This window comes from Priapulus caudatus, unplaced genomic scaffold (assembly GCF_000485595.1).
Source record: "Priapulus caudatus unplaced genomic scaffold, Priapulus_caudatus-5.0.1 Scaffold953, whole genome shotgun sequence".
Classification (NCBI taxonomy): domain Eukaryota; kingdom Metazoa; phylum Priapulida; class Priapulimorpha; order Priapulimorphida; family Priapulidae; genus Priapulus; species Priapulus caudatus.
Window position 1 is genome coordinate 84,540 of NW_014578014.1, and position 26,171 is coordinate 110,710.

At 41.9% G+C, this 26,171-nt stretch overlaps 1 protein-coding gene across 2 annotated transcripts in view; it reads left to right on the forward strand.

The window, feature by feature from the left end:
• The window catches only part of LOC106814627 (dual specificity mitogen-activated protein kinase kinase 5-like), a 26,399-nt gene extending 1,431 nt beyond the window's left edge, over positions 1 to 24,968 (forward strand). For both annotated transcript variants that reach the window (XM_014818965.1, XM_014818964.1), the window contains exons 2-18: positions 11,860 to 11,987; positions 12,339 to 12,384; positions 12,613 to 12,680; positions 13,131 to 13,200; positions 13,596 to 13,636; positions 14,008 to 14,144; positions 14,605 to 14,715; positions 15,335 to 15,443; positions 16,219 to 16,300; positions 17,276 to 17,386; positions 18,544 to 18,617; positions 18,969 to 19,019; positions 19,400 to 19,501; positions 21,396 to 21,428; positions 21,809 to 21,903; positions 23,319 to 23,364; positions 24,541 to 24,968. In XM_014818965.1, the coding sequence (XP_014674451.1) occupies positions 11,883 to 11,987; positions 12,339 to 12,384; positions 12,613 to 12,680; positions 13,131 to 13,200; positions 13,596 to 13,636; positions 14,008 to 14,144; positions 14,605 to 14,715; positions 15,335 to 15,443; positions 16,219 to 16,300; positions 17,276 to 17,386; positions 18,544 to 18,617; positions 18,969 to 19,019; positions 19,400 to 19,501; positions 21,396 to 21,428; positions 21,809 to 21,903; positions 23,319 to 23,364; positions 24,541 to 24,648 (1,389 nt within the window). In that variant the 5' untranslated portion in view covers positions 11,860 to 11,882 and the 3' untranslated portion in view covers positions 24,649 to 24,968. The remainder of the gene's footprint in view (positions 1 to 11,859; positions 11,988 to 12,338; positions 12,385 to 12,612; positions 12,681 to 13,130; positions 13,201 to 13,595; positions 13,637 to 14,007; positions 14,145 to 14,604; positions 14,716 to 15,334; positions 15,444 to 16,218; positions 16,301 to 17,275; positions 17,387 to 18,543; positions 18,618 to 18,968; positions 19,020 to 19,399; positions 19,502 to 21,395; positions 21,429 to 21,808; positions 21,904 to 23,318; positions 23,365 to 24,540) is intronic.
• The last annotated feature ends 1,203 nt before the right edge of the window (positions 24,969 to 26,171 follow it).

The window sequence follows — 26,171 nt, forward strand, 5'->3', positions numbered from 1 at the left end:
ATTTTTTCATTACGGTACATGTGAACTGTACGGAGCGTTTTGTTGCCCTCGTACATGTGTAGTAAGCAGCCGGCTGAGTCTTTGACGTCAGAGGAATGATATAACCGCCGATATTAACTAAGCAGATCATCAGCGTCAACCTGCTACAGCTGTATTCATGTATTCTGTACATCATGTACATCTGTAGTGATCCAACGTATCCACGCCCAATGTTTAACACGCCCAACACCCTTACATGTATTTCTCTTCTTTCTATACTGGACAGTCCGTGAGGAATAACGTCCAGGGAGTGCGCGAAGAACTCAGGTGCACGTTGAGCGATTGCCAGAACTTTTTCAAATGTGACGTACGTGTTCCAGAGTCGGGCCTTCTCTGGGCGCAGGCACTCCTTATGAGTGCCGACTGCATACGGATGGCCTGTTGCGAGCTGTTGTAGTTGCCAGCCGGAGAATGCGGTTTCACTTTCCTCGGGTGGCAATACAACGAAGCTGCTTGACTCATGTTTTCGAGGGACCAGTGAATTGCCTGTGCTGGTTGGACTAGTGAGTAGGTCGGGTAGTACTGCTGGGCGTAGTGCGGTACACCGGCCGCGGTTTGTTGCATATTGCTTTGTGACGTCAGGATGGCGGAGTTCGCGCGTTTTTGCCGTTGGTAACCTGTGATTCTCAGATTTCTCAAGGTGCATGGACATTTTACCAATTTAGTGGTGTCGTTAGTATGGGGGGATATGTCGCCAGTAAGTTACTTCAACACTAGATATATCGAATACGTTACCCATTTTGCCCACGGCGGTCAATATTGTGAAAAAGAGAAACCTGCATTTCTGTGTTCGATTATCTGCATAGTAGGCCGTGTATAGATGGATATTATGCTCTGTGATTACAACTCGGGATTATTTAATGTTATTTACTGTTTTAATGGTAACATCTGTGGTAAAGGTGGCGTCAAGGTTGTTATTAAGTGCTGCTACTTTATTAGTTTGCCTTGTATTCGTATTTTCTATTTTATAACAACTTGATTTTTAAGCGGTTTTTTCGTGTTCTCGGTAATATTGCAAATTATATAGAATATTGACGCATTATTTTGGTTCTATTGTGCTTACATGTGGCATTTTGTATTCTCACTCTTGTTCTGTTGTGGAAATTATCCAAAATACATTTTTACTAAAAATTTCAAATTTGGTTGTGGTATATTTAGGTGCTTGGGAAATTTCATGAAAATTTTTTGGCTTGAGCATAGAGAATATCCTCTGATACAGGGAAAATAAATTTATTTTTCGGGGCTACTTTTTAGCTCGCGTTGGCTTGATTATAGCACTCTAATTTGAGATATTGCATTAAATCTAATGCGATTTACGGGGCTCTTTTGATTTGGGGCTAAATCGCTCCGAGCCGTGTTATGTTTTTCACTGTGTCTCTTAAGTCAACCTCGCATTGATTCATATTCATATCCGCCATTAAACATTTATCATTTCACTGAGCACATACCCGTGCACATCGTGGAGGGCTAACGTTTAACGTAAACGTAAAAATTCTGAAAGTTTTGCAGCTGGAATTTCACTTAATATAACTTTTATTTATTAATAATATATTAATGATTAGTTATTTTAACTGTAATATTCTATTTATTTATAGTAATTTTATTGTATTGACTTCGCTTTTGTTAGCTCATCTGGAAATAGTAGATGGCAGCTTGTAGAATCGCCCATGAGGCGTGCGTGCGTCCGTGGTCCGTCAACATTGGCACAAATCTAAACGGCTCGACGTACGGTTCGAAGTCAGGACATGGGGGGTAATTGCCGAACAAGTTGGGATGTCGAAGGCTGGCCGGTCAAAGGTCAAAGTCAAGAGGTGTAAAGAAGGGGACTTCCATCCTTAACCTTAAGGTATAGGTGGAAATGCAGAATTGTGGCCACAATCTAAACGGCTCGACCTTAGGCCTGTGATGTCGTGTATTAGCATCTTGGTAGGAAAAACCATCACTGTGCCGAATTGGAGGCAGCAGGTCAAAGGTCAATGGCGGCACAGGCAGATTTTAGACACTCTTCTTCTTGCAGGACATGTGTTGCAGTACTCGCGGACTGAGACTCATATTTGATAATAATTATTTTGTGCTGTTTTGCCGCCTGAAGGAGTGAATGGGTGGGAGACGCGTAAAAGGACTTGTTTGGTGGACATAGTATGTTAGGGAAGGCATGTGTGGTACTTTCGAGGTAGGACATAGACGAGAGGGGTACTTGAGTGGAAGTGAGCGCGCGTGTTCTGCAGCGCTCTACGGAGAGGGAGGAAGAATTGTGAGAGGAGGCTATGTGAAGATTTGTTCAGTATATCTTACACTTGCAGGCTTCGTGGCTGAATATGTGTTACTCATGTAGGTGGTTTGAATTGGAAGAGATCCCGGCAAATCTTTGTCGTAGAAAGATTCTACCACAGCTCCGCATTATTTAAAAATTTACTATGTGCTATGAACTGTTGAACAAGCGGCATATAACCTTAGCTAGGATAATTTGATATTGTGATACCTCTGAGTAAATCTGCTGATAATATTGACGTCTTGTAGGTGTGCTATCTTATAAATGTGTTTGATACTTTTCAAGGGATATCAGATAAATATACCTAACTCGGCTTCGACCGGTGCGGACGTGTCTAGTAGTTTTTATTCAATACCTTTTGTTACATAATTCAAGTTTTTATGTGTGTGCGTCGCAATATAGTACTGTATGTGTGTTGACGTATCTCTTTTGAGCTCTATTGTGCTGTGTCACTTATTCTATCGACTCCATACCTATGTACTGAAATTGTTTTCAGATATTTGCTATCGTTTGTGTAAATTGTATCTTGAGCTGCTCTGGTTGTATCAACAGTTGTCAGCTTTTTTGTAACGGCCAGACCTGATGCCTGCGTCAAATAATTGTGGTATGGGTTAGGTGTCCCTTTAGTACATCTAGTCTGCGCTTATGCTAGCTGACGGCACAGTATGATCTTACTCGAGTGATATCTATCTGATTGGGTAGAGATTTATTACTGGCTCTTTTTCATTATATTTTCTATAGTTCTGTACGTCGCTCCTATGGATGACGTGACGGATAGCTTAGTGCGTGTCTCGTGGACTTGATATGTTATCGGCCTTTAAATGTAAGTAGCGATGTGCTCGGCTATTCTACTACGCTTGTGTTATTAGTGTTAATAATTGGTTTGAGTGTTGTTTTGGTGGTGGTTATGTGAAATAGTTACGTTCTATGTTTTGTCGGTATGGGTATTGGTAGTGGCATACAATTACACTTGTTCGAGCATGCATACACTAATGCCAGAATACAACGCCAGACTGAGCCTGATTTAGCTCCTTCTGACATGAGTTATCTATAGTATAGATGCGCGGTAGATTTTTCTGATGTGGTAGTTATGTTTAACGGCTCGCTTTGCCCACTATTAAGTACATATTCTTCTTCAGTTTTGATTGATCGTCTTTTCGGTGGATCACTGAATTATTAGTGTTGTAGTTAGTAGCCTACTTTCAGTTCATGAAAATTGCAACATATTCCAATATGCCACAAGATTAGAAATTTTCGTGGACGTAAGGCAATTTATTGCAGTGGTATTTTTGAGCGTGTATTATATATATACTTTTTTTTATCAGCGGACACGCACGTTTTGACACGATCAACACGCGCTTAATACACAGACGATTATTATCTGACGTTAATTTATCTACGCCTGCTATGGTGTGTTAAAATGTATGTCGTTATGCTAACTCTAATCAATTCTTTCTTGGTGCACCTTTTCTGTCATACTTAGTTATCTATTAATTTGTCTATTCATAACATCAGTGTTATTTAGTTGATATAATTTTGTCCGTTAAGCTGTGACAGTTCTGGTCATATTCCCAATGCGCAGGCTGCCTGACTACTATCTCTGCTGACCTGATCTGAGTTTAATGAAAAAATGCCTTACAATTATAACACTACTATTATCTTGCCTAGCTTATCGCATCGACACATGATACTTAGTATTTGAAAACAATTCTGTATACTGCAGTTGTTTTATATTGTCCAGATATGAAAGAATTCGTGATCAGTCGAAGATACATATTACTGATTAGATGTAGATAATGAAGCGTGGTATATAGCTTCGTTGAGAGGCAGAGTATTAGGCACTTCGACTTTCAGCTCAACCACCATGAGCTTCTAGTTTGCTGCGTGTCTGCGCGGCAGCCGCCGCTGCACGAGGTGCACGGATTCCAAAGGTATGTCTCGTGTTATATTTATACGTAGTTAGTTTGTGCTCTATTAACTTTGAGCTCTTCCATTGCGTTAGTCATTTGTGTCATATTTTGTATTAAGTTTCAGACGGGTGTTGGTTGCATTATTTTATAAGTCTTTCTTTATACAGTGTGAGATTGTGAACGATAATAGGTTTCAAGAGCTGGAAACGTCGCTTGTCCGGTTTAGTGAGGAAAATATAATATTATAATAGGTATAGTTAGTAGCGAATCGTTTCAGATTCGAAAGGCAATGTGGACTTCGCTGTTTTGGATGGACTCCCCCGGACACGAGTTGTCGGCGGAGGATGTGGCATTGGGTTACCATACCAGGTTAGGCCTATAGAGCGAGTTGCTTTATCTACTGCCGCCAAACACTATATGAGAATACTTATTTCAGTAGGGCTTTATATTATATATGTAAACTATTTAATCATTCCAATGCGTTTTTTACATACGATTGAACGGCAGCTGCGTTCGTTTAGATAATATATTTAATCTGGTTTTGTAATTGCAAGAATTAGATAAAACATTATTGGCAAGAACTATATTAGTGCTGATATTGAATCGTATTTTCACGGTTGCTAGTTACTACCGTGATTCCTTTAAATGTGGAGGCGTCCAATTAATTGTCAAACCATTCTGCTGCTGCTCACTGGTCTGATGGCGAGTTATTGTTATTGCATCTGGTTCCACGTATACTTTATATTCGCACTGCACTGCACATTCACCACGATTAGAATCAAATTGGAAAGGTACATATTGTCTACTTAATTAGTTTTCGACGTATATCGCTCTCGATTTCTACACGTGAGCCTAATTAAGTTATTTATTTGCCTACCAGTTGGAATCTATATTTATACTATATATATGATTTAATATATATTTATATATACAGAGAGAGCGCGGTAAGGGGAAGAGCGAGAGAGAAAAATGTAGAGACAGAGAGCAGAAAGAAAAGAGAGAGAGCGAGAGATTACTGAGTGAGAGAGTGAGATTGAGAGAGACACGAATTCAACAGATAGGTAAATCGTGTATGGCCAGCGACAAGTGTCATGTCGATTTTATTGATTGTTTCACCGAATCGATTGCAGATTGGAAATTTCGCCACAAGCCGTTTCTCTATCAAATATGGCGTCACCGATAAGACAAGTTCTGGAAAGACGGAGAGTAAGTAATGCACATTTTACGCTAGTTAGCCAGGCGTAAAATCATATCGCTGCAGAGACGTGTGATTTTGTTATAGTTTGTCATGGTTTATTCGGATGCCAATCTTGCTCTGAAAAAAAGTGCTTCGTGTGAGCAGACACGTCACTTCAAGAAATTAAATGAACCACCGCATTGGAAATATTTCTCTGCTCAGTGTGATATTATTAAATGCCATAAAGGCAAAAACGTTATAATAAATTTTTGAATTGTTCGTAGTCTATCTTATCCAATCCGGTTGTATTTTGTTGTTTGAAGACGTTTGGATCGCTACTTATATGGTACATTATTTTATTTATTATTTAAATATAGTGTGCAAGTATTAACGTCACGATGAGTACGTCAGGTGAATCTTGACTAAACGACATCGCGCTACCATGTTATCTGGCTCCGCATTTGGGTTCATGAAACCGCAGTGCCGTTAATGTTATGGCTGAGGGAAACAAACAGACGAACTTGACGCCGGAGAGAGACGCCGTTGTATTACTGCTGGTGTTTACCGGAAGAAGGTAACGGTATCGCAGAACGCATCTTCACGGGGAAAGTAATAACAGTGTTATGGTCATACCATCCAGCGGTAGGTACGGACGTATTCGATCTTGCATGTTCGCGAAGAGTATTTAATAGGATCTGCGAGTGCATTAAAAGAGATATGTGTTGTGAATCAATATGTTTGCGTTAATATTGCTCACAAAGAATTTAACCTGTGTAGACAAAGACAAACAACGTACGTTGCGCTCATACGCGGATGAACACAGTCATCCGGATACACGCTCTGGGCATCAATGGCACGTACGCCGCACATACGCATTGAGATAATCCACTTCTCTGGCTACTTCAATCGCGTTCATTCTTCATTTTCAACATGAGATTGTGATATTTGTTTATTTGTAGGTGGAAAGCCATCGACATCTTAGGCTTGTGGCAAGTACGCGTTTCATACGAAGCTTGCAAGAACAGTACGGACCGCGTTTCGTAGACGAATGCTGTGTGCGGATATCCCGGAGGTGGCTAGGGACGCTGCAGTTACATTGTTATGATTTAGCAGTTAACAATATAGGTGTTTGTTACGATGATATTAGTTGTTGATATGTGCTGTATTGTATATTTTATTTTAGCATTTTCGTTGTCGTTGCAGTTAATTTTCCATGGTGTCTTTTCATGAATATCTTCTAGACGACGTTAACTCATACGGTTTTTTGGATTTCATTCTTCAGTTGACTTCGGCGGGACACATGATTTGCAAGAAACGCGAGACTATAAAGAACGGGAGCAGCATTGTGTGTGGTTCTGGGCAGGGCGTGGAGTCCCGACACCTCTGGTGTTTACGCTCGCTAGGTCTTATCCTTCGATGACTGGATCGCTGCTCATATGCATAGATGAACTAAACCGAAGCCAATGTGGTAACAGAGATATAATTGTTCAATATCAGCGTATTCATCAACAGTCTAATCACTTTTATCTCTTTGGCTTTACCTACTCTATTTTTATCAGGACGATATAATATTTTGAAGCCATTTGACGTGCAGAAATCGCAGCTTGTTGAAAAGATACAAACGTGGTAAATATTGATGTGATTGATGTATTAATAATTGAGTTGGAGCAAATTACACGAGTTGTTCTGATATATACGCTTTTATCGCGCTACATTCGAATTATACCGCGGACGTGTCCGAGAATATGGATTAGAAGCGTTAGTAGGAGCGTCGAATAACATTTTATCGAAGCAATTCACACTGTTTCCGATGCGATTGTTGTCGTGATTTCATTTTTAATGCCTAGTTTTTTGCAAACATAATGTTTCGTGGAGATATTGCGCATGCGCGAGTAGTTTCAGGCGTGCGTCTTAGACTCAGAAATGTTTATATATATTATAGCTTGCGGGAGGGGAGGGGTGGCAGACTGGGAAGGCGGCAGGTAAGATGCCAGGGGTGCGTGAAGAGAGAAGTTAAGCGAGGGCAAGGTATGCAACGGTACGTGGCGAGATGAGAGTTGGACAGTTTTTGCTGCGCTACAGGCTATGGCGCTCTCCAATAATAAACAGGGTCTATGATGTGAATTAATTACGAGACTATGCTGAGTACCGCCATGATCATACTACATGCACCAATCGATTACAAATTTAACTTGTAGATTATAATCTAGGAGGTAGTTTCGTGATGCTCTGACAGACTATTAACGTACGTGTCGATGATGTACTGACTGGTAGGATTGCACCATGCCTTAATGCAAGTCTTCCTTGCTATTTCTTAATTGATGTCCTATCTTGAAGAATGTTATTATATTACATCTTATGCTAGGATAATTCTTATTCATTTTAAACTGATTAGTCTCTTGTGCACTCACTCGATTTCTCTCGTCATGCCTGGGATATGCCGCATGCGCGTGCGACCGTGTTAGGCGTGCAGTGCCGTGCTGAGGCAAACTTCATAGATATAGCGTTGGCTCGAGGGGACGCGAGGGGATGTGGCGGCTAGGAATGCCGGCAGGGGAAGATAGGCTGGGGCGGTAAAGAGAGGGGCTGAGCGAGGACACAGGGGCGGCAAGGGGAGGGAAGCGAGGGCATAAAGTAGGTGTTTTGTACTTAATGCTAGGGCGCTCTCCTAATTATAAACCCAGGTCTACTGTTAAGTTTATTATGGGAAATCTGATGCTGAGATAGGCCTTAACCATTTGTAAATGATATTCATCAACATTATTAACTGCCTCTGTCGGTGAGATATTGCGATGCAGCTTAACACACTAACGTAGCCAGGATGTGTAGTACTGGCTGGCACTATAGGCAGCGGGGACCTTACATGAAGTTTTTCTCCGTTTGTAAATGATGATGCCTGATGGAATGTTATCTATATAATCTAGGCTAGATAACTCCTCTTCATTTTAAATGATAATCTTTGCAAAAACGATTTTCTCTCGCGGAGATATTGCGATCGCGCGCGCACTCCGTGTTAGGGGGGCAGGGCGTCTCTGGGACTTTACGTACTATATAGCCTTGCCCTGAGGGGGAGAGGGGATGGGAGATGAAGGAATTGCGGCGGGAAGATAGCTGGGGCACGGTAGAGAAGAAGGAGGCTGAGCGAGGGCATAGGGGAGGCAAGGGGAGGACGGGCGAGGGCAGAAAGTTGGTGTTTGTTACCTACATGTAGGGGCGCTTCCTATTTATAAACAGGATGTATCTGTAAAGTTTGATAAGGGAATCTTAATACTGGGTACCTATATGTACAATGATTTCATCTCACCATTATTACTGCATCTTGGTGAGATATTGCGCGATGCCGGCTACCACTAACGTTAGCAAGAATTGTGTACTGGCCTGCTCGGTATTCGCAGCCGCAGGCACCTTCATGCAAGGTCTTGCTCCTATGTCTTAAATGTGATCTACTGATGGATGTTATATTAAGTCTTAGCTAGGACTAACTCCTTTCACTTTTTAAATGCCAGAATCTTTGCAAAACATCGATTTGCTCTTCGCGCGTAATATGCGCTACCTATGCGGCGCACCGTGCTGGCGTGCAGTGCCGTCCTTAAGGAAACTTCATTATAGTCTCTCCCGGGAGGGGAGACTGGTATGTTGCAGCTGAGGCAATTTGCGGTAGGAAGAATAGCTGCTGGGGCAGGGTAGAGAAGAGGGGGCTGAGCGATGGGACGGGAGCAAGGGAGTTGACCGCCGAGGGGCATAACCGTAGGGCTGTTTTGTACGCTAATTGTAGGGCGTCTCTAATTCTAAACACTGGGTGTCTGATAAATTTACATTAGGGATACTATGTTGAAGTACGCCCTAACCCTTTAAGGCACTATGATGAGTTCATCCAAATATAACCTGCTCTGCGCTGAGAGTAATTGTCGTGCCTGCGTAACCTCCTTAATACGTACGCAGGATTGTGCCAATAGTGGTATACTCGCACGAGTAGCCTACATGCAAGGTCTTTTCTGCTATTTCTCTAATGATGTCTACTGAGCATCTCGTCTAATCTTTGCACGTATCAATCTGCATTAATTTACATCAATCACATCAACTAGTACTCACGTTTGTACATCTTGTCAACGAATCGAATTTCCCTGCACGCCAAAATTGCTTTTAAATAGTTATTATGCTCTGTCAATAAATATCGTTGTAGCCTGTAACCAAGTTGATTAAAGTTGGTGTTGATGAATACGCTGTATTGGTTCAATCTATTTTCTTCTGTTCACACATTTGCTTCGGTTTAGTCATTCTTTGCTCTGTAGCTCAGGACTCCAGTCATCGAAGTAGAGACGCGGCGTTAACACCGAGGACAACTGCGTGAAATAGACTATATATACTGCGGCGGTTCGTACATGCCACCCTGAGGAGGAACACTTTCTGTCACCTAGTCTTTTCTTTGGATCCGTGCGCTGGGTTTCATTATGGCGCACGGATCCATCACGTTTTCTTTTCCCTCTGCCGCGCGCACTTCTCTTCTATGCGCGGCCAGTGCTCCATATTTGGCCATCTTCCATATCATTTCAGCTACATTTGCATCACTTCCAAGTTCCACTGGATCTATGCAAATAGCATTGAAAACTAGAGCACTCGGAGAGCGCATACCTCCGCCAAGGCAGCTCAATTCTGTCACTGTGAAAAATTTTATTAATTAATTGGATCCAGATCACCACCAAAATGTAATCAATTCTAAGTTACCCCATTTCCGACCTATCCTAAAAATTTTATTAATTAATTAATTGGATCCGGATCACCACCACAATGTAATCAATTCTAAGTTACCCCATTTCTGACCTATCCTGAAAATTTAATTAATTAATTAATTGGATCCGGATCACCACGAAAATCTCATCAATTATAAGTTAGCCCATTTCTGACCTATCCTGAAAATTTTATGACCATCCGTCCATAACTTTTTCAGTTAGGCTGTACACAAACCCACAAACCCACAAACCAACACTCAAACACTCGCCAGTGAAAACATAACCTCTGCCAAGCCCCTGGTGGAGGTAATTATGTTAAACTGGGCCTACTATTTTGTACATTAAAAGCAAGACGATGTTGATGTATTAATTTGCTATGAGTTTTCTTTTATTTTACAAAAGTGCCTTGGTGCCCTTCTCAAATTGTAAGAATTGCCTTGATGCCTTTTAAAATTGCCTCGGTGCCCATCTATTTTATAGAAAATTCAAGGCAATTTCTAACATGCGGCATTGCCCCCAAAAAATTGCCTCGCCCCTCTCGTCGCTTAATTCGAGGCCTGCCAGGAGTCTATCTACGTTTTGCTTTTAATCTCAACCCTTTTTCAAATGTACATTACACAGTCCTTGCCCCGTTGTTAGGTATTATTTGGTACTACCAACAACAACAACAACAACAACAATAACAACAATCGTTTTACGGCCGTTTTCCCTGCTTACGGCTTACGCGGGGGCTGACACTACGGGGGGTTACTCCTTACACAGATGTCATACACCCTCCCTTTCAGCTTCAGCGACACTATTATTTGGTACTTCCCCAGTCCGTAATACAGTGGTTAAGATTGGGTTAGGTTTGAGCTAGTGGTACTCGTATAGTGATGATATAGATGATGAGGAGGAGGGAGGGGGGAGAAGAATGAAGAGGAAGCGAAGTAGAAGGAGGGTGGTTATGTAATCCAAATCAAGGGACCTGAAGCTGACAGCAACAATAACAACAAAAACAACAATAACAATAATAGTAATCATAACAATAATGACAACAACAAAAACAATAATAATAAAAACACGACAACAACAACAATACCAGCCACAGCAGCAATAACAACAGTAGCACAAAAATAACAACAAAAATAACAACAATGGTGGCAGCAGCAGCAGCAGCAAGACCAACAAGATCAACATGAGTAGCAGCAGCAACAACAACAACAACAAGCATACCTTAGCCCATATACATGTACCATGAGGAAAATATTGAGGGTAGCTTTTAAAGGAAGTATGTTCTGGATTACACCACACGAAAAACAGTTGGGAAAATTAACCCCAGACATAATTCTAATTAATGCCCACTATTCAGGTTATGTCCTACCCTTTTATTCTTGTTTATTGTCTTTTACCTGCGTGGCCGTGGGAGAAATATCTTGATAATGCTAGTGCAATCATTGCAACAGATATATATATTCTGTGATACATGGTGGTGAATCGATAATACTTTACTATAAATATTGATAGAGGGCAGTACATAAAATGCAACTTAGCAAGGAGCCGATACCCCTTGGAAAATAGTGCCGATAGTATAGATGGGGTAAGAGTAGCGATAGTCGGTGAGCATCGTCTGTCAGTCAAACCTGTATATATAGGCCACATGCCGATAGTGACCTTTACAGGCAGGTGGCTGTTCTCTAGGAGTAGTTCTTAGCACAGGTTTTACTGCACTGTAATGTCCTCTCATTTCAGCTAACATTGCCAGATGGACAGCAATGACAATGCAGGAAGCACTTCTTCAGCTGTGTTTGCGAGTACCAGGAGAGGAAGACACAGACATAACGTTGCCGCTGGCAACAGCTAACCACAACTCTACCATGGTAACGCAACTCGAGTGCTTGATCGTATAAATCCATAGATACTGATGTCGGTGGAATCGCTACTTTTTTACCTTGCATTTTTATATTAAATTATAAGCTGAAACATCACATTTGATTCAATTTTATGATTTGCGTGTATTGTAATTTGATCTGCATCTTCAGCTTGATTGAATTAGACGAAAATTCTTAACAGCATAATTAAATGTGCTGTTTCGTAGCTATGTGTAATGTTCGATCAATATATGCTCATTAAGGTAATTGTCTGCATGGAGTTGTGGTTTTTATTGCTCGTAAACTTTCATTATAACACTCAAAAAATATTATTACATGTTAACGTTTTTTGGCTTATAGGAAACAGTCAGTAGAGTTCTTAACCAAACAGTGGAAGCATTCGATTGTAAGTATTTAATAATTTATCATACTTCACAGTCTGTAGCAAATTCATTGTCGCCTGTAATAATTTTCTGGTAAACCCTGAATATCCCCATTCGGCAACTTGTTGTGATCTGTACAGGAGCTCTAAATAGCAAGTAACTAATATTTGCCCCATGTGTTTGTGAACACCTATTATTTGCCTCACGCGGCCTTGAAGGTGTTAGCACGAATGTTTGCATTTTTTCTGCAGATGAGGATGAAGAAGGAGATATCATAACAGTTAGAGGCGAGGAGGACTTTAGTGCAATGATAACAATGGTACCGATTAGCTAGAAATCTTACGAATACCTTGAAAGATGCATATCCGATTGGACCGATAACTCTATTTACATTAATAGATGCACGTATCTGAGGCTGTTATTTGAACTAGCGGCAGTAGTTTCCTTTGGAAAGCGTACAAATACTTTGTATCGTGTGATAGTGCTAGTGCGACTGGATAACAGTCTTGCTAAAGTCTCTAGTGCAGGATAGACTTGATTTCTTGTAGTTCAGTTATGTGCTGAAGATGTTGATACATGTTTTGCCTTATATACCTTGGTTGCTGGTAAGCAGCACGTAATTAACAAGTGCACACACATTGACAGTCATTAAATCATTGTGACATGTTTGTAATACGCGACTATGCACGTGGCTCCTTGTCGGCAGGTAAATTAATGCGAATTTAGAGGTCAATTGAATTCTCACGGTGCACTGCTTCTAAACTTACAGTATCTGGAACAGCTGCAGGATGCGCTTAACACCGGTAGTCAGCTGACACCATTGCTACTGCATCCGCGAGGTTTGTTTACATATGTTTATGTTTGCTGTCTACGCGCGCGCACGCTGGGAAGTGAGCGTTTTGCATTCTGTGCTACGTCATTGGCTAACTTTTGTGTTGTGAAACTGTCTACGGGCACTCAGCGTTGCAGTACTGTACTTTCTACGCAGCTATAAACTTTACATGTTGCTGTACTGTCTGAGTCATGTGTTGCTGCAGAAATTATTGCATTGTGCATTGCAGAACTATTTACCAAAAGTTCTCTGTAAAAAAAAGGTCTCTGTAGCAGTAATGCCTTTGTAATATCTTGCAGGAGCTTTAGTTAGCTTGTTTCTCCATCTAGTCTAAGTTCTTGACTCATAGCCATGCAAACTATTACTTCTAAATAATGCTAGAATGCATGCTGTTTTCTTCAGTTGGGAAAACTGCAGGGAAAAGAAATCTACATGGATTGAAAGTGAGTTAGTGTTATAACAGTGAAAAGTTTTATCCGCTATGTTTATGAATGGTATTTCTTACCCTTCTAATAATAAACATCCTAAACCCCGACCTGTAAACCGAGAAGTTATCTGTATATCTTGCATAAATTTATTAAATCATTAATTTACAACCTACGTATAGCCATAGTATAGCTTACCAGTTGGTGTTTAAAATTATATATATATCCCATAATTTACCTTTGAGAAAATGGCTGAACATTTTTGCAGAAGCCTAGGTTGGCATGGTGTTGTCAATGGGAGATTACACTAAAATATTAGCGTTAATAACATAAAGTGGGATCAAACGTCAAAGTTGTCTTTCGGTGTAACTTGATGGCATGGTGTGTAGATACAGACGTACAAGACTAGCGAGGAAGAGGTGGAACAGAAGGGAGACAGCGGCGGCGTGTTCATACCAGAGACGAGCGATGATGCATGCATGGACACCTCTCCTGTCAGGACCCCGGGGAGAACCCCCACCAGTGTGTGAGCGGAAAAAAAACTCGTCTCGCGCTTTGCCGTTAATGTTGTCGTCGGTCTGTTCAAAGTTTGTGAATTATGTGCAAGGCGTATCCCCTGCGACTACAACATGTAGACCAACATGAAGACGCGCTGTTGAAAAAACGTGAATTTAATATTTTTATGGGGATGAAAAACTACCAGCGAAGGGGGAGGGTGTGGGCAAGTGCTGTAAGCTGCCTCGGCTAGGTCTAGCTGTACATTATAGTACTTCATGTGACAATATCTGTTCCAGTAGGCACTAATTTTGACAAACAATAATTGAAAAAAGGAGTTGAATTGCTTATAACAATGACTTCTTTGCATGTTCTTGTTTTTCACTCTACCCTGATATTGATTTCAGGTGGGGGGGGGCGTGTTCCTCCAGTGAGACTTATTTAGTGAATCTTGAGCTAACCACTCGCTTGGTCATGTTTTTTTTCTCCAGAAAGCAACAGCATCAGGACATAACTGCAATTTTAGCCCTCGGGCACATCAATAACTCAGACCTGGAATATCTAGAGAAACTAGGCCACGGTAGTGGTGGTACTGTCTACAGGTGAGTGTGACTAGTTATTAGGAATCAAGTGAGCGCGCGTCGATCCCTTTACCTCTCGGCTGCTTTGTTTGCTGCAGATATCAGACGATCAATTCAAACATTAGTGAGTTATTCAAGGGTTATACTAGGTGTAAATTCATATCAAGTGCGAGTTTTGCTCGTGCGCAAGGTAGTTTATCAGGAGTTCATCAGCTCTCCACGTGATAACGGTTGCTTGTCCCTGGCATTGAACCGCATTTGGCTAATGGGATTGTTAGGTTATCGTAGCTATATCGCTTGTAGGCCAGAGATTAAGGAGTGAACTGTCTGCATGTTTGCATACCTTAAGCGCTGGGTTCGAAACAGTTGGCATGTTCCTCATAGCTCATGCAGCTGTAGTTACCCCTGAAAAAAAACCTGGGTAAATCCCCTGGGTAAACATGCCTCACGCATGTACAGACAAACCTGTGTATCAAGGTCACCTAATGCCAAAATGCCCTCTATAGAGAGGTGAGCGTTCTGAAGAGGTAGTTTCACCGTTCATAACTGCTACTCAAGGGAAACAGCAAGCGTGTTATACGTGGATGGGTGTCCGTTCTATATAGGTGACCGTTAACCGCTTGTTTTGATTTAATAACAGAGCGGAACACAGACCAAACAAGCTGGTGATGGCTGTGAAGGTCATACCACTTGATATCACTCCGAGTGTTCAGAAGGAGATCATGTCTGAGTTGGAGGTTTTATACAAAGTATGTTGTCGCGGTAAATCAACCTACTTGTGTCAGACAAAAGCTAGCATATACGTAATTCAGTATCGTAAGCAAAAACTGCAGTTTGGTGCATCCTAAGTGTTTAGTTTTGTACAATGTACGTAATTATGGTAAAACATCATACTTATTTAATATAAGTGCACCTGTACATGTTTCAGTTAGACTATCAATTCTGAACGCCCTCCAAACCGAATCTCACGTTAAACAAGACAATTTTTTTGTCCTGACTCCATCTGTGATATGTAAGGTACCCCCTATAAACCAAACTCCACAGATAACTGAACTAAATGGACAATACCAAGGGTGGTCAGTATCGAGACTGTAATAATCAAGGATAACAGCTCACTTCCTTCTCTAAACAAATTGTTTTCTTCTTACTTGTATAAATTAATATAAGCTGCCTTATATGTAATCCAACATAATAATCAATAATAAGAATTCAGTGCCCTCTTTGAACAACATGTTTACAACCTACTTGTTTCATATAAGCTAGTCTATGTGCAATGCAACATAAATTTACCAGCATATTGGCTTTTTTCTGAGCAGGATGTTTGCATTCCTCTTGTATATTTTGAGTTAGCATAAACGCAATTTAACATTAATAAACAAATCTAACAGCTTTTAATACCTTCTCTGAACAAAGAGATTACGGTAGCCGGTCAAACAGTTTTCGTCATTGCAAGAAGTGAAAACGTTATCAATTAAACTTATCATTGTTGTGAGCACTCACGTGTGCTCTCTGTTTGTTTTTCAGTGCAACTCTCCTGTGATAATAGATTTCTATGGTGCTTATTTTATTGAGAACCGAATTTCGATTTGTACCGAATTCATGGACGGTAGGTAGTAGTTAATATACTGTATATTACATATGCGTATGTGCGTGTGCATGCACGTATGTGTGTGCGAGCGCATGTGCATGTGCGTGTATGTGAAGATCTATATCTCTAGCTATTGTCAGTGAGTTGGCTGGCACGCTTCACTTCTAGATTCTCGTTCCAGTGTCAGAAATTCCATCATTCCAATCATATATCCTGCGCAGCCCCCTGCTGTGTAAATTACATCATTGTGGAAGCTCGTTGCACACACACACACCGCACACGTGCTGTGTTTGTAAACTATAGTACCCTGTGCTGATTCTAGCACTTTCTCCCTGTGTTCAGTCGGTGCCATCTCGCTCCACCCTGTATTCAGTCCGGTGGCCATCTCGGCTTCTACGCCTGTGTTCAGTCGGTGCCATCTTGCCTCCACCCTGTGTTTCGTTGCCATCTTTGCTCCACCTGTTTGTTCAGTCGGTGCCATCTGTGCTCTACCGCCTGTGTTCAGCTCGGTGCCATTCTTGCTCACCTTGTTGTCAGTCGTCACTTAAGCTCCAATCCCTGTGTTCAGCTCGGTGCCATCTTGCTCACCCTGTGTTCAGTCGGTGCCATCTTGCTCTACCCTGTGTTCAGTCGGTGCCATCTTGCTCCACCCTGTGTTCAGTCGGTGCCATCTTGCTCCACCCTGTGTTCAGTCGGTGCCATCTTGCTCTACCCTGTGTTCAGTCGGTGCCATCTTGCTCTACCCTGTGTTCAGTGGTGCCATCCTTGCTCCACCCTGCGTTGTTCAGTCGCTGCCATACTATGCCTCTTACCTGTGTTCAGTCGGTGCCATCTTGCTCCACCCTGCGTTCAGTCGGTGCCATCTTGCCTCCAGCCCTGTGTTCAGTCGTGCCATCTATGCCTTTCGCCCTGTGTTCAGTCGGTGCCATCTTGCTCTACCCTGTAATGACACCAGCACCCTCTCGCTCTACCCTGTGGTGTGTTACCTTGCAGGAGGTTCGTTGGACAGGTATGGGCAGATTGAGGAGCTGGTGGTTGGTCGCATCGCTGTGGCGGTCGTTAAAGGTCTGCTCTACCTGTGGAGCCTCAAGATCATGCACCGAGGTACACTCGTTAGCGCGTGCAGTCGTTAGTATCGTTAGGCCGAGGTGCTGTCGTTACCACTGTTAAGTCGTTAGTATCGTTACAACAGGTTACTTACTACAAGGTCGTTAGTAACGCTTGTTATCAGCACAAAGTTGTTAGTATGATTATGCTGAGGTGTGATCACACACGTTACTGAAAACTGCAGCGAAGGTGCGATGTCATGCATCGAAACGCATCCGTGTAGTTTTTGTTGAAATTACTGAATTACACGTCTGTGATCGGCCATGATAGCAGAATCAACAAGCAGGCGACAAGCATTCCTCTGTAGAAAGAAAAGAGAGACGTGTGGGATTCCTAATCTCAACACCATCCAATCATTATCCATTCCATTAGGATTAAACTTGGATGGGTGAAAATTCCAGGATGGATCGGCGATATTGACATCTCAACGTAACAAGAGTCACGTAGTTCACTAGTTCACTAGTTCACTAGTTCACTAGAGTGCTGTCCACTGGTCAGTTTTTCCCTGTAACGCATTCAGGGCTTTATGTAGGCCAGATTTGGGTCCGTCTATTGAACCCATTCACAAGCCAATTGAAAATTAAAATTAAAATTTGACACCAGATATTTACCTCATTTTCGCAATTTAGCTGTATATTTTTCATGACTGCCACATTTTCATTCAAAACTCGCATTCACTCTCCACCTCCATTGCGTATCATCGCAACAAAAACTCACAAACGGGTTCATTTTTGTTCATAAAATAAATTGCCAGGTACTTTACAATTACCCAGCATAAAACTCTGAAATTCGTTTGAAATTGCTGACATTCCTGAAATGAAATCGCGTGAGCGCACAGGCGGGAGACGACTGTGCAATTCAATGCAAAAAAATAGCCAGCTGGTTTACTTGTTTTCTCACCGCCGCTGTGGCACGTGATTTATGATGGGTGTGTGCGGCGGTGGTCCCTGACATTCCCCGCCATCATAAAAACGTCAGATCCCTGCCTTCTCCCCGGTCCCTCCCGTTCTACCGTCTGTCGACGTTTTACGCGTTCATGGTTCGGCGGCAGTTAGGAAGTTTGCGCGGCAACCCGATTTGGTTCTAGATGGGCGCCGTCACGTTGGGCCGATGGTGGAAGCTCCTCACGTTTCTTCTCTTTGTCGCCCGTCTAGATGTGAAGCCTTCGAACATCCTGGTGAACACGAGAGGACAGATTAAACTCTGCGACTTTGGTGTTAGCACACAGGTTTGTTTCTTCTCTCTTGTCACTCACCTGCGTGTGCTGGTTTTTCTCTGTCTCTTACTTGGGTGTGATGTGAGCATAGGTGACACTATATGGCTTTTGTGTCCGTACGTAGGAACGTTATTGGCTGCCCATCTTGCTTACAAATCTCATAATGACAACGATGATAACAAGAATAATATATATTAAATGATAACAATGATATTGTTAATGATAACAATAACAATGATAAGATCAGCTTCTTAATATGGTACCATCTCCATATATTTTACGGTATATTGCATTTGAATTACTTTTTGGAATTACATTGCAGTCAATTTTCCATTGCTAATGTGCATTTTTATTCTGTTTCAGCTAGTCAATTCTATCGCATTGACATTTATTGGAACGAATGCTTACATGGCGGTAGGTTAACCACTAACCTCAATACACACATGTCAGTGAGATGTTACTAGTTTTACAGTTTTTAGGCATTTTTATCCATATTTTGGCAGCTTAAAGCTGTTTTCACAGATTTAAAGAACGTGTTAGAAAGTTATATAAAAAAGGCAAGTAGGTGCATGCTAACGCATAGTAGCTTAACTTATTTTCGAGTGTTCATGTTGGCGAAGAATCATGGCTTCCTTATGTCGTCGATGTCGAAACGTAAACAATGTGCCGTGTTCTTCTTGCTCCTGCTTTCTTTCTTCGTCCTTCTAATCTTGTCATGTTCTTCTTGCTCTTCCTTCTTTCTTTATTTTTTCTTCTAACTTTGCCGTGTTCTACTCGTTCTTCTTCTTGCGTAGCCCGAGAGGATCCGAGGCCACGAATACAGCATCCACTCCGAGGTGTGGAGTGTCGGAATCTCGCTGCTGGAGATGGCTCTGGGACGCTTCCCCTACGAATCTGTAAGCGTGCTGCAACACGCCACAGCCCTCCCTCCATCACAGCCCTCCCTCCATCACAGCCCTCCATCCGTCACAGCCCTCCATCCGTCACAGCCCTCCATCCGTCACAGCCCTCCATCCGTCACAGCCCTCCATCCGTCACAGCCTGTGACAGTTTGCATTGTAGAAAACAGAATAGTGAGAGAAGTGAGGTGTAGAGAAATTCGATACAGTGCCTTCTGAAGTTCTCAATTCTTTTGTTGCAAAGTTTTCGTTATTTAGGAGGCAGGGGGCTGTCTCTGCTCAAAGCAATGTTTACATTCTCTCTTCTCCTTGCAGTCCCTGTGATTCACTTGGTAGTGGTTGACTTACTTGAATTTCATGCTGGCTTCTTTCCATAAAATTTATTTTTCTTTGTTTTTTTCCTGCGTAAACAGTTTGGTTGTTTACGTGTAATTCAAAATATTTAATATATCAATCGGCTTGTCAGCTGTCAGATGCAGCTTGTAGAATCGCTTGATCGTCCGTCCGAGCGTCCGTCCGTCCGTCCGTGCGTCCGTCAACAGTTGGGCACAAATCTTAACCGCTCGACGTACGGCCACGATATTCGGGACGTGGGGGGGGGGAATCCGAAAACAAGTTGGGATGTCGAAGCTGGGGGGTCAAAGGTCAAAGGTTAAGAGGTGTAAAAGAAGGGGGAACATTCACTCCTTAACTTAAGGTATAGGGAGGAAATGCAGAATTGCGGCACAAATCTAAACGGCTCGACCTAGGCTCGTGATAGTCGGTGTATAGCATCATGGTAGGAAAAGCCATCACTGTGCCGAAATTGGAGGTCACAGGTCAAAGGTCAATGGGCACAGGGCAGATTTTAGGCATTTTCTGAGGACATGGTCTGACGAAGCGATTGAAAAACTTTTTTGTTTCAGCGGTGACCTAGCATTTTTATGGCATTATTGAAAGGACCATGAAATCTACTTTCTGCTGACGTGCGAAGAGTAAGTGTCAGATAACCTTTTGACCCTCAAGAGGAGGGTTAAACCTGGATTTGTTGACTATCTGTTAAAAAGAATTTGACTGCCGGGTTTGCTAGTAGAATCTATACATGCCTGGATGTATGAGGCTACAATGTCACAGTGAAATTTCAAAAGCTAAATTTGGTTAAAGAAGGTTTATGCTGCTTAAATCGTATAATTTCTATGGCATTCTGTACTGTCAGTATGTTACATGTACCGTATGCCACTGCCAGTGGCTACTGCCAGTGCATGTGTTGGTGGTACGTACTGTGTAGTTTTTGCCTGCGTTAATTGGTTACAGGTGGCAGCTCTCTATTGCAGCCTGTAGGCTTGCGTAGGTAAATGGATGAGTGCTTACCTATTCTGTCTTGCAAATAGTTGCTACTACGTTCGATGGGAGCTTCCATCTTTAATCTGAAGACACTTAAACGTACGCGCCATCTCGTGGCAACTTTCATAACGATCCCAACGAACGTACATTCCTTTGAGAAGGTTCCTGATACCATCCCTGTGCATTCCACTGTTTCGGCGTGTATGTGAACACATTTGGGACTAACAGGGTTTACTAGAATCCCACCACTCCACCACAGAGTCACCGCAGTAGACGTTAGATGAGCGCTGTCGCTCCGCGGCACTTGTTTTTATTGTTATTTGGAGAGAAGTTCAATTAGGAAGTTAAAAGTTTTTACAAGTTTTTACAAGTTTTAAGATCTGAGTTTTGTAAATTATTTAATGGCGGACTAATGATGCGAAAGAAAGGCGGAAGTGACTCCGAAAATTTCTCGAATGCTAACCATTATTTTGATCGCACCTGTTACGCAATGTCTCGATTCTTTAGTTACATCATGTTTGTTTGTTGTAAAACTTGTCTAACATCTGTCTGTGTTTTTCCCCCACAGCAACATGCTAGTCCTGAAACCTCCGTTCTTCGGGTAAGTTGCTCGGGGGACTGGTGCTGTAAAACGCATAACTCTAAGCTGGCGCACAAAGAACTTAACGGCCTAGCGTCTGGAAAAGTTCCTGTTTCGTTTTCAATATAAAAAAGATCTTTTACGGAGCTTTGGCTTTTGTCGAGTGATTGTAGGATGTAAAGTTCGGTTACATGAAAGAGAGAGAGAGAGAGAGAGAGAGAGAGAGAGAGAGAGAGGAGGGAGAGAGAAAGGGGAGAGAGACAGAAAGAGAGAGAGATAGAAAAAGGAAGTGAGAGTAAAGGTTTGCAGACAGATAAAATATTTAAAAAATAAATTGCATTAGTATTTCATGACTGTCGATTCCATGTCATTTATATTTGTTGTTATTTTTTCTGTCCCAGCCTTTGGAACTTTTGCATCGAATACTTAGTGAAGAGCCACCCTCACCTCCCAGTGACTTGTACTCGGTCCTCTTCCGAGACTTTGTCTCTAAATGGTAGGTATAATTAACTTACCCATCGCTTGAAGCATGCAAAAAACGTTTAGTAATTGATTTTTCTGAGTGGAGGATTTTTTTTCATGGTAAAAATGTAAGTGGAGATGTGTTGCGATAGACACAGGGCGGCACAGGATAGTACGAGAGATAAGCAGACCTGCCAACTGTTACGTATTGCCCGTAATTTGTTACGGACGCGAGTCAAAATTACGTGTTACGGACGACCTCGAAAAATTACGGACAGCAAGAAATCTCTGAAATTATATTTTTTAATGCAAAAAAAAGAAATAAACACAGTGTAAAATCAACTATTACTCATGTAACATGACTACTGTGTCTTGTAGATTTAGACTAATAGCTCTTAAAACTTACGGGAACCACGAAAATGGTAAATTATGCTGTGTTATGCGCTCGTCTGTCTGGTTTATGGGCGCAGCCATTTTGAATGACGTCACGGATCCAGGAATAGTAGTACCGCACTGAAGGCTATTTTCAGCCAATCACCGTGAGAGATAAATTAGGTGCTGCGTAGTGCACTGTAATAAGACTGACAAAAAGGTGTTACTGACAAATGCCTATTTGTTACGGAAAAATCCAATAATTATTACTGATGATCATCAGATGGGGTTGGCAGGTCTGGATAAGGTGAAATGAATGAAGTGAAATGCAGTAGTATTGAAGTTTCCAAATTTTATACTGGTTATGCTTGATGTAAAACCACTTGATGCTGAAGTGTTATTATATCAACTAGCTGAAACCCACGCTAAGCGCGGGCTTAGTGACTGTGATGCATGTGGTACCGACTGTTCAATACCCAGAGAGATAAGAGAAGAGATTGACCTTGACATTGACATTTAACTTCATTATTACATTCTTATTTCTACTTACATTATTGGGCTTACAAAAATGTCTGTGCATGCAGCACAACGTTGACAGACGGCGAAATATTAGCAAGGCAAAGATATAGCGCCCCCTATTTTCACGCAAATCTTTTTTTCATTTTTTTGTCTTTTTTAAGCCCTTTTTACCGTTTTTCAACCGAGTAAAGTTTAGAACCCGTCCCGTGTATTCATCGATCTCTTCTGTGAATTTGGCGCTATTTGGATCGAAACTGACGGAGCCTTTCATTAACATACATACATACAACATTCGCCAAATTATAGTAAGATGTGCTTCCTATGCATTTTAGATATTAACAACATGTGTCTTGATTGCATGTCATCCACACTCGTATATCATATCAATCTATGCATCAAAATATTTTATTGTCGATGATTTACATTTCCATGCTTTGAGATGCCCATGAGACTGTCGGGATCTGATAATTATGCAGGGAATTATTCTCTATTAGTTTTGCCGCGAAATGTAATACGAAATACGGGGAGTTTAAATGTGCTTGTGTTTGAACATTCTAGCATGAAGCAAAATCCCAGAGAGCGGCCACGACCTGAACAGCTTATGGTGAGTGTGCGGGGTCACGCAGGGGGGAATTCACAGCCTTCCCCTGTTCACGAGTCACGGGTAGACGTGTGGTGTTGCCTCTGTGGTGTTCGTGGTGCACCAGACATAATTCCATTAGACATGTGAAGAGTGGATGCCTGGACCGTCTGTACAGATGCAGATCCACTGTCAGTACCCTGTGTAGATTCGATGAGCCTATATTTTTAGCTCACTTTGACATCGTCAAGCTGAGCTATTGCCATGGGTCGTCGTACGTCCGTCCGTCCGTCCGTCCGTCAACATTTGGGTTCGGTCAACGATAACTCAGGAACCGTTTGACCCACATGTTTGAAATTGGGTGTAGTTGTTACTGCTATGCTCCCATATTAAACGTCCTATTTTGGAGCACGCCATTTTGGCAAAAATGGGAATTGCTATTAGTCAGTTCAGGTTCAACGGATTTTGCTCATTTTTGGTATGTGAATGAATAAGGGCTAGGGGTTTTGAAATTATGCAAATTAGGTAGGGTTTTGCAATTATATAGCATATTATATAGACACAAACAGTCTGTAGTGTCACACTCATGAATCTGGTTCGTTTTACAAGATTTCATTGACAATATATTTAATGCAAAATTGGTATTTCCTCTCCACCCTGCCAATAAAACGTCTATATTAGAGTAAAGATTTACAAAACATGTCGGAACGCAGCATAACCTATTTATTTCAAACGCCATCGCTACAAAGCGGGTATAGCGCCATCTACGGTCACAAATTGTGATTCATTTTGGTTTATAAATTATTATTGCGATATACAGATGGCAATCATTTCTATAATGTACGTCGATGGTTGCTCAATTAAAACTGACTTCTTCTTACTCACTCATTTGTGTCCTTTTTTGTGGTGAGCTACAGTGTCATTGACACTTTCATTTTTAATGCGATTAAGCTGTAAGGTTAACAATGGGCAGCTACCTTCTGAGATGTGTGTGAAGGGGAGACGTGGACAGTCTCTATGGGTTACAGAATCACTGTTAACTATCCCGTCTGTGCCTATAGCAGATCTGGAACTTCTTCACAGGATGCAGGTCCACTAATCTATGCCATGTGGCCTCGACTGCTTATCACTCCATAACCTTGCGCTGTAAAATTATATGTGAAGTGATGGCACGGCTTCATTGCGTTGCTCCGATTTCAGAAGCACCCGTTGATCGTAGTAAACGACGATAACAACACGGCTGTGATTGCTACGTGGCTCCAGGAGAAACTGCAAGCAAGGCACGTGCTGCCACCTGTCCCATTGTAAGCTCTCGTCGGATGCATTCCATCGGAATCCCGCGCAGGCGCGTGCTGCCACCTGCCGTTGTACAGACACGTGCTGCCACCTATCGCAATGTTAGGGCGTATGTCTATAACACTGCGTAGGAAGGTGGCGCCACCTGTTGCTTCATCACGCATCATCGAGGTTTGTATTGTGATACATCGACAAATCGTCCCCCCCACACACACACACACCCCACCTACAATCAGGACAAGTTCCTGCTGTTTACCAGGGGTGTAGCCAGGATTTTCAAAGTTGTAGGCACGACTATCTGAGCGAAGCGCCACCATCGGTTGGGGCGAAGCGTACAAGAAAATTTTTGGTTTTACAAACCCCCCAGATGGCCGGAAACGGCCCTTCCCGAGTGTTCATTCTGGTTCCTTGGCCTCTTGCTAACTTGAGACACCTCATTCAATATCACTTTTAAACCCAAAAAACAAACGAGTTAAAATAGTGTTACGAACGAGTTAAAATGTTAAAAAACTGACAAGGTCGGATCCTAGTTTTTTTCGGCGGGTAGAGTGTTGAATGAAACGGCACGCGATAGAAATGACAGCCTAGATGACAGAAGAATAGGTCACCTAATTTAGCCATATTCTTGCTACGTTCATTTCAATAGTTTTTCCTGTCTAGACTCTTAAACTCGTCCAGCAAGCTTATGGATTTGAATTATGGGTGTTTAAAAAAAAAAGATAACTTGGCCAAAAAAAGTGTAGGCCCGGGCCTACAGTGCTACATACTGGCTACGCCCCTGTTTACTATCACACGATAGGTCATGCTGCGATCGACGTTGAAAGCAGCACAGCACGTTGCTGACAGTTAGAGATGGGAAATTCGGAATGTATTTTAGTGTTTGTAATGCATCTGTGATGCACGCGAGACTGTATTATCTGATCGCGGGATAGTGTCATCTGGACGGGATGCGATTTAAATTGTGTCACATTTTACATGAATCATGTCACGTCATGCTATATCGTGCCACATTGTATGAATCATCATGTCACATCATGCTATATCATGGCACATTGTGTGAATCATGTCACGTCATGCTATATCATGCCACATTGTATGAATCATGTCACATCATGCTATATCGTGCCACATTGTATGAATCATGTCACATTGTGTGAATCATCATGTCACATGCTATATCATGCCACATTGTATGAATCATGTCACATCATGCTATATCGTGCCACATTGTATGAATCATGTCACATTGTGTGAATCATCATGTCACATGCTATATCGTGCCACATTGTATGAATCATGTCACATCATGCTATATCGTGCCACATTGTGTGAATCATGTCACTCAAGTTACATTGTGCCACATTGTGTGAATCGTCACATGTGAATCCTGTCAGGTCATGTTATAGCGCGTCACATTCTGTGAATCAGATTACATGTAAATCGTATCATTTCATGTGAATCACGTCATATCGCGTGAGTTGCGATACATGTTTTATCATGTTAAATCATCTTATGTCACATCATATAATGTGTGT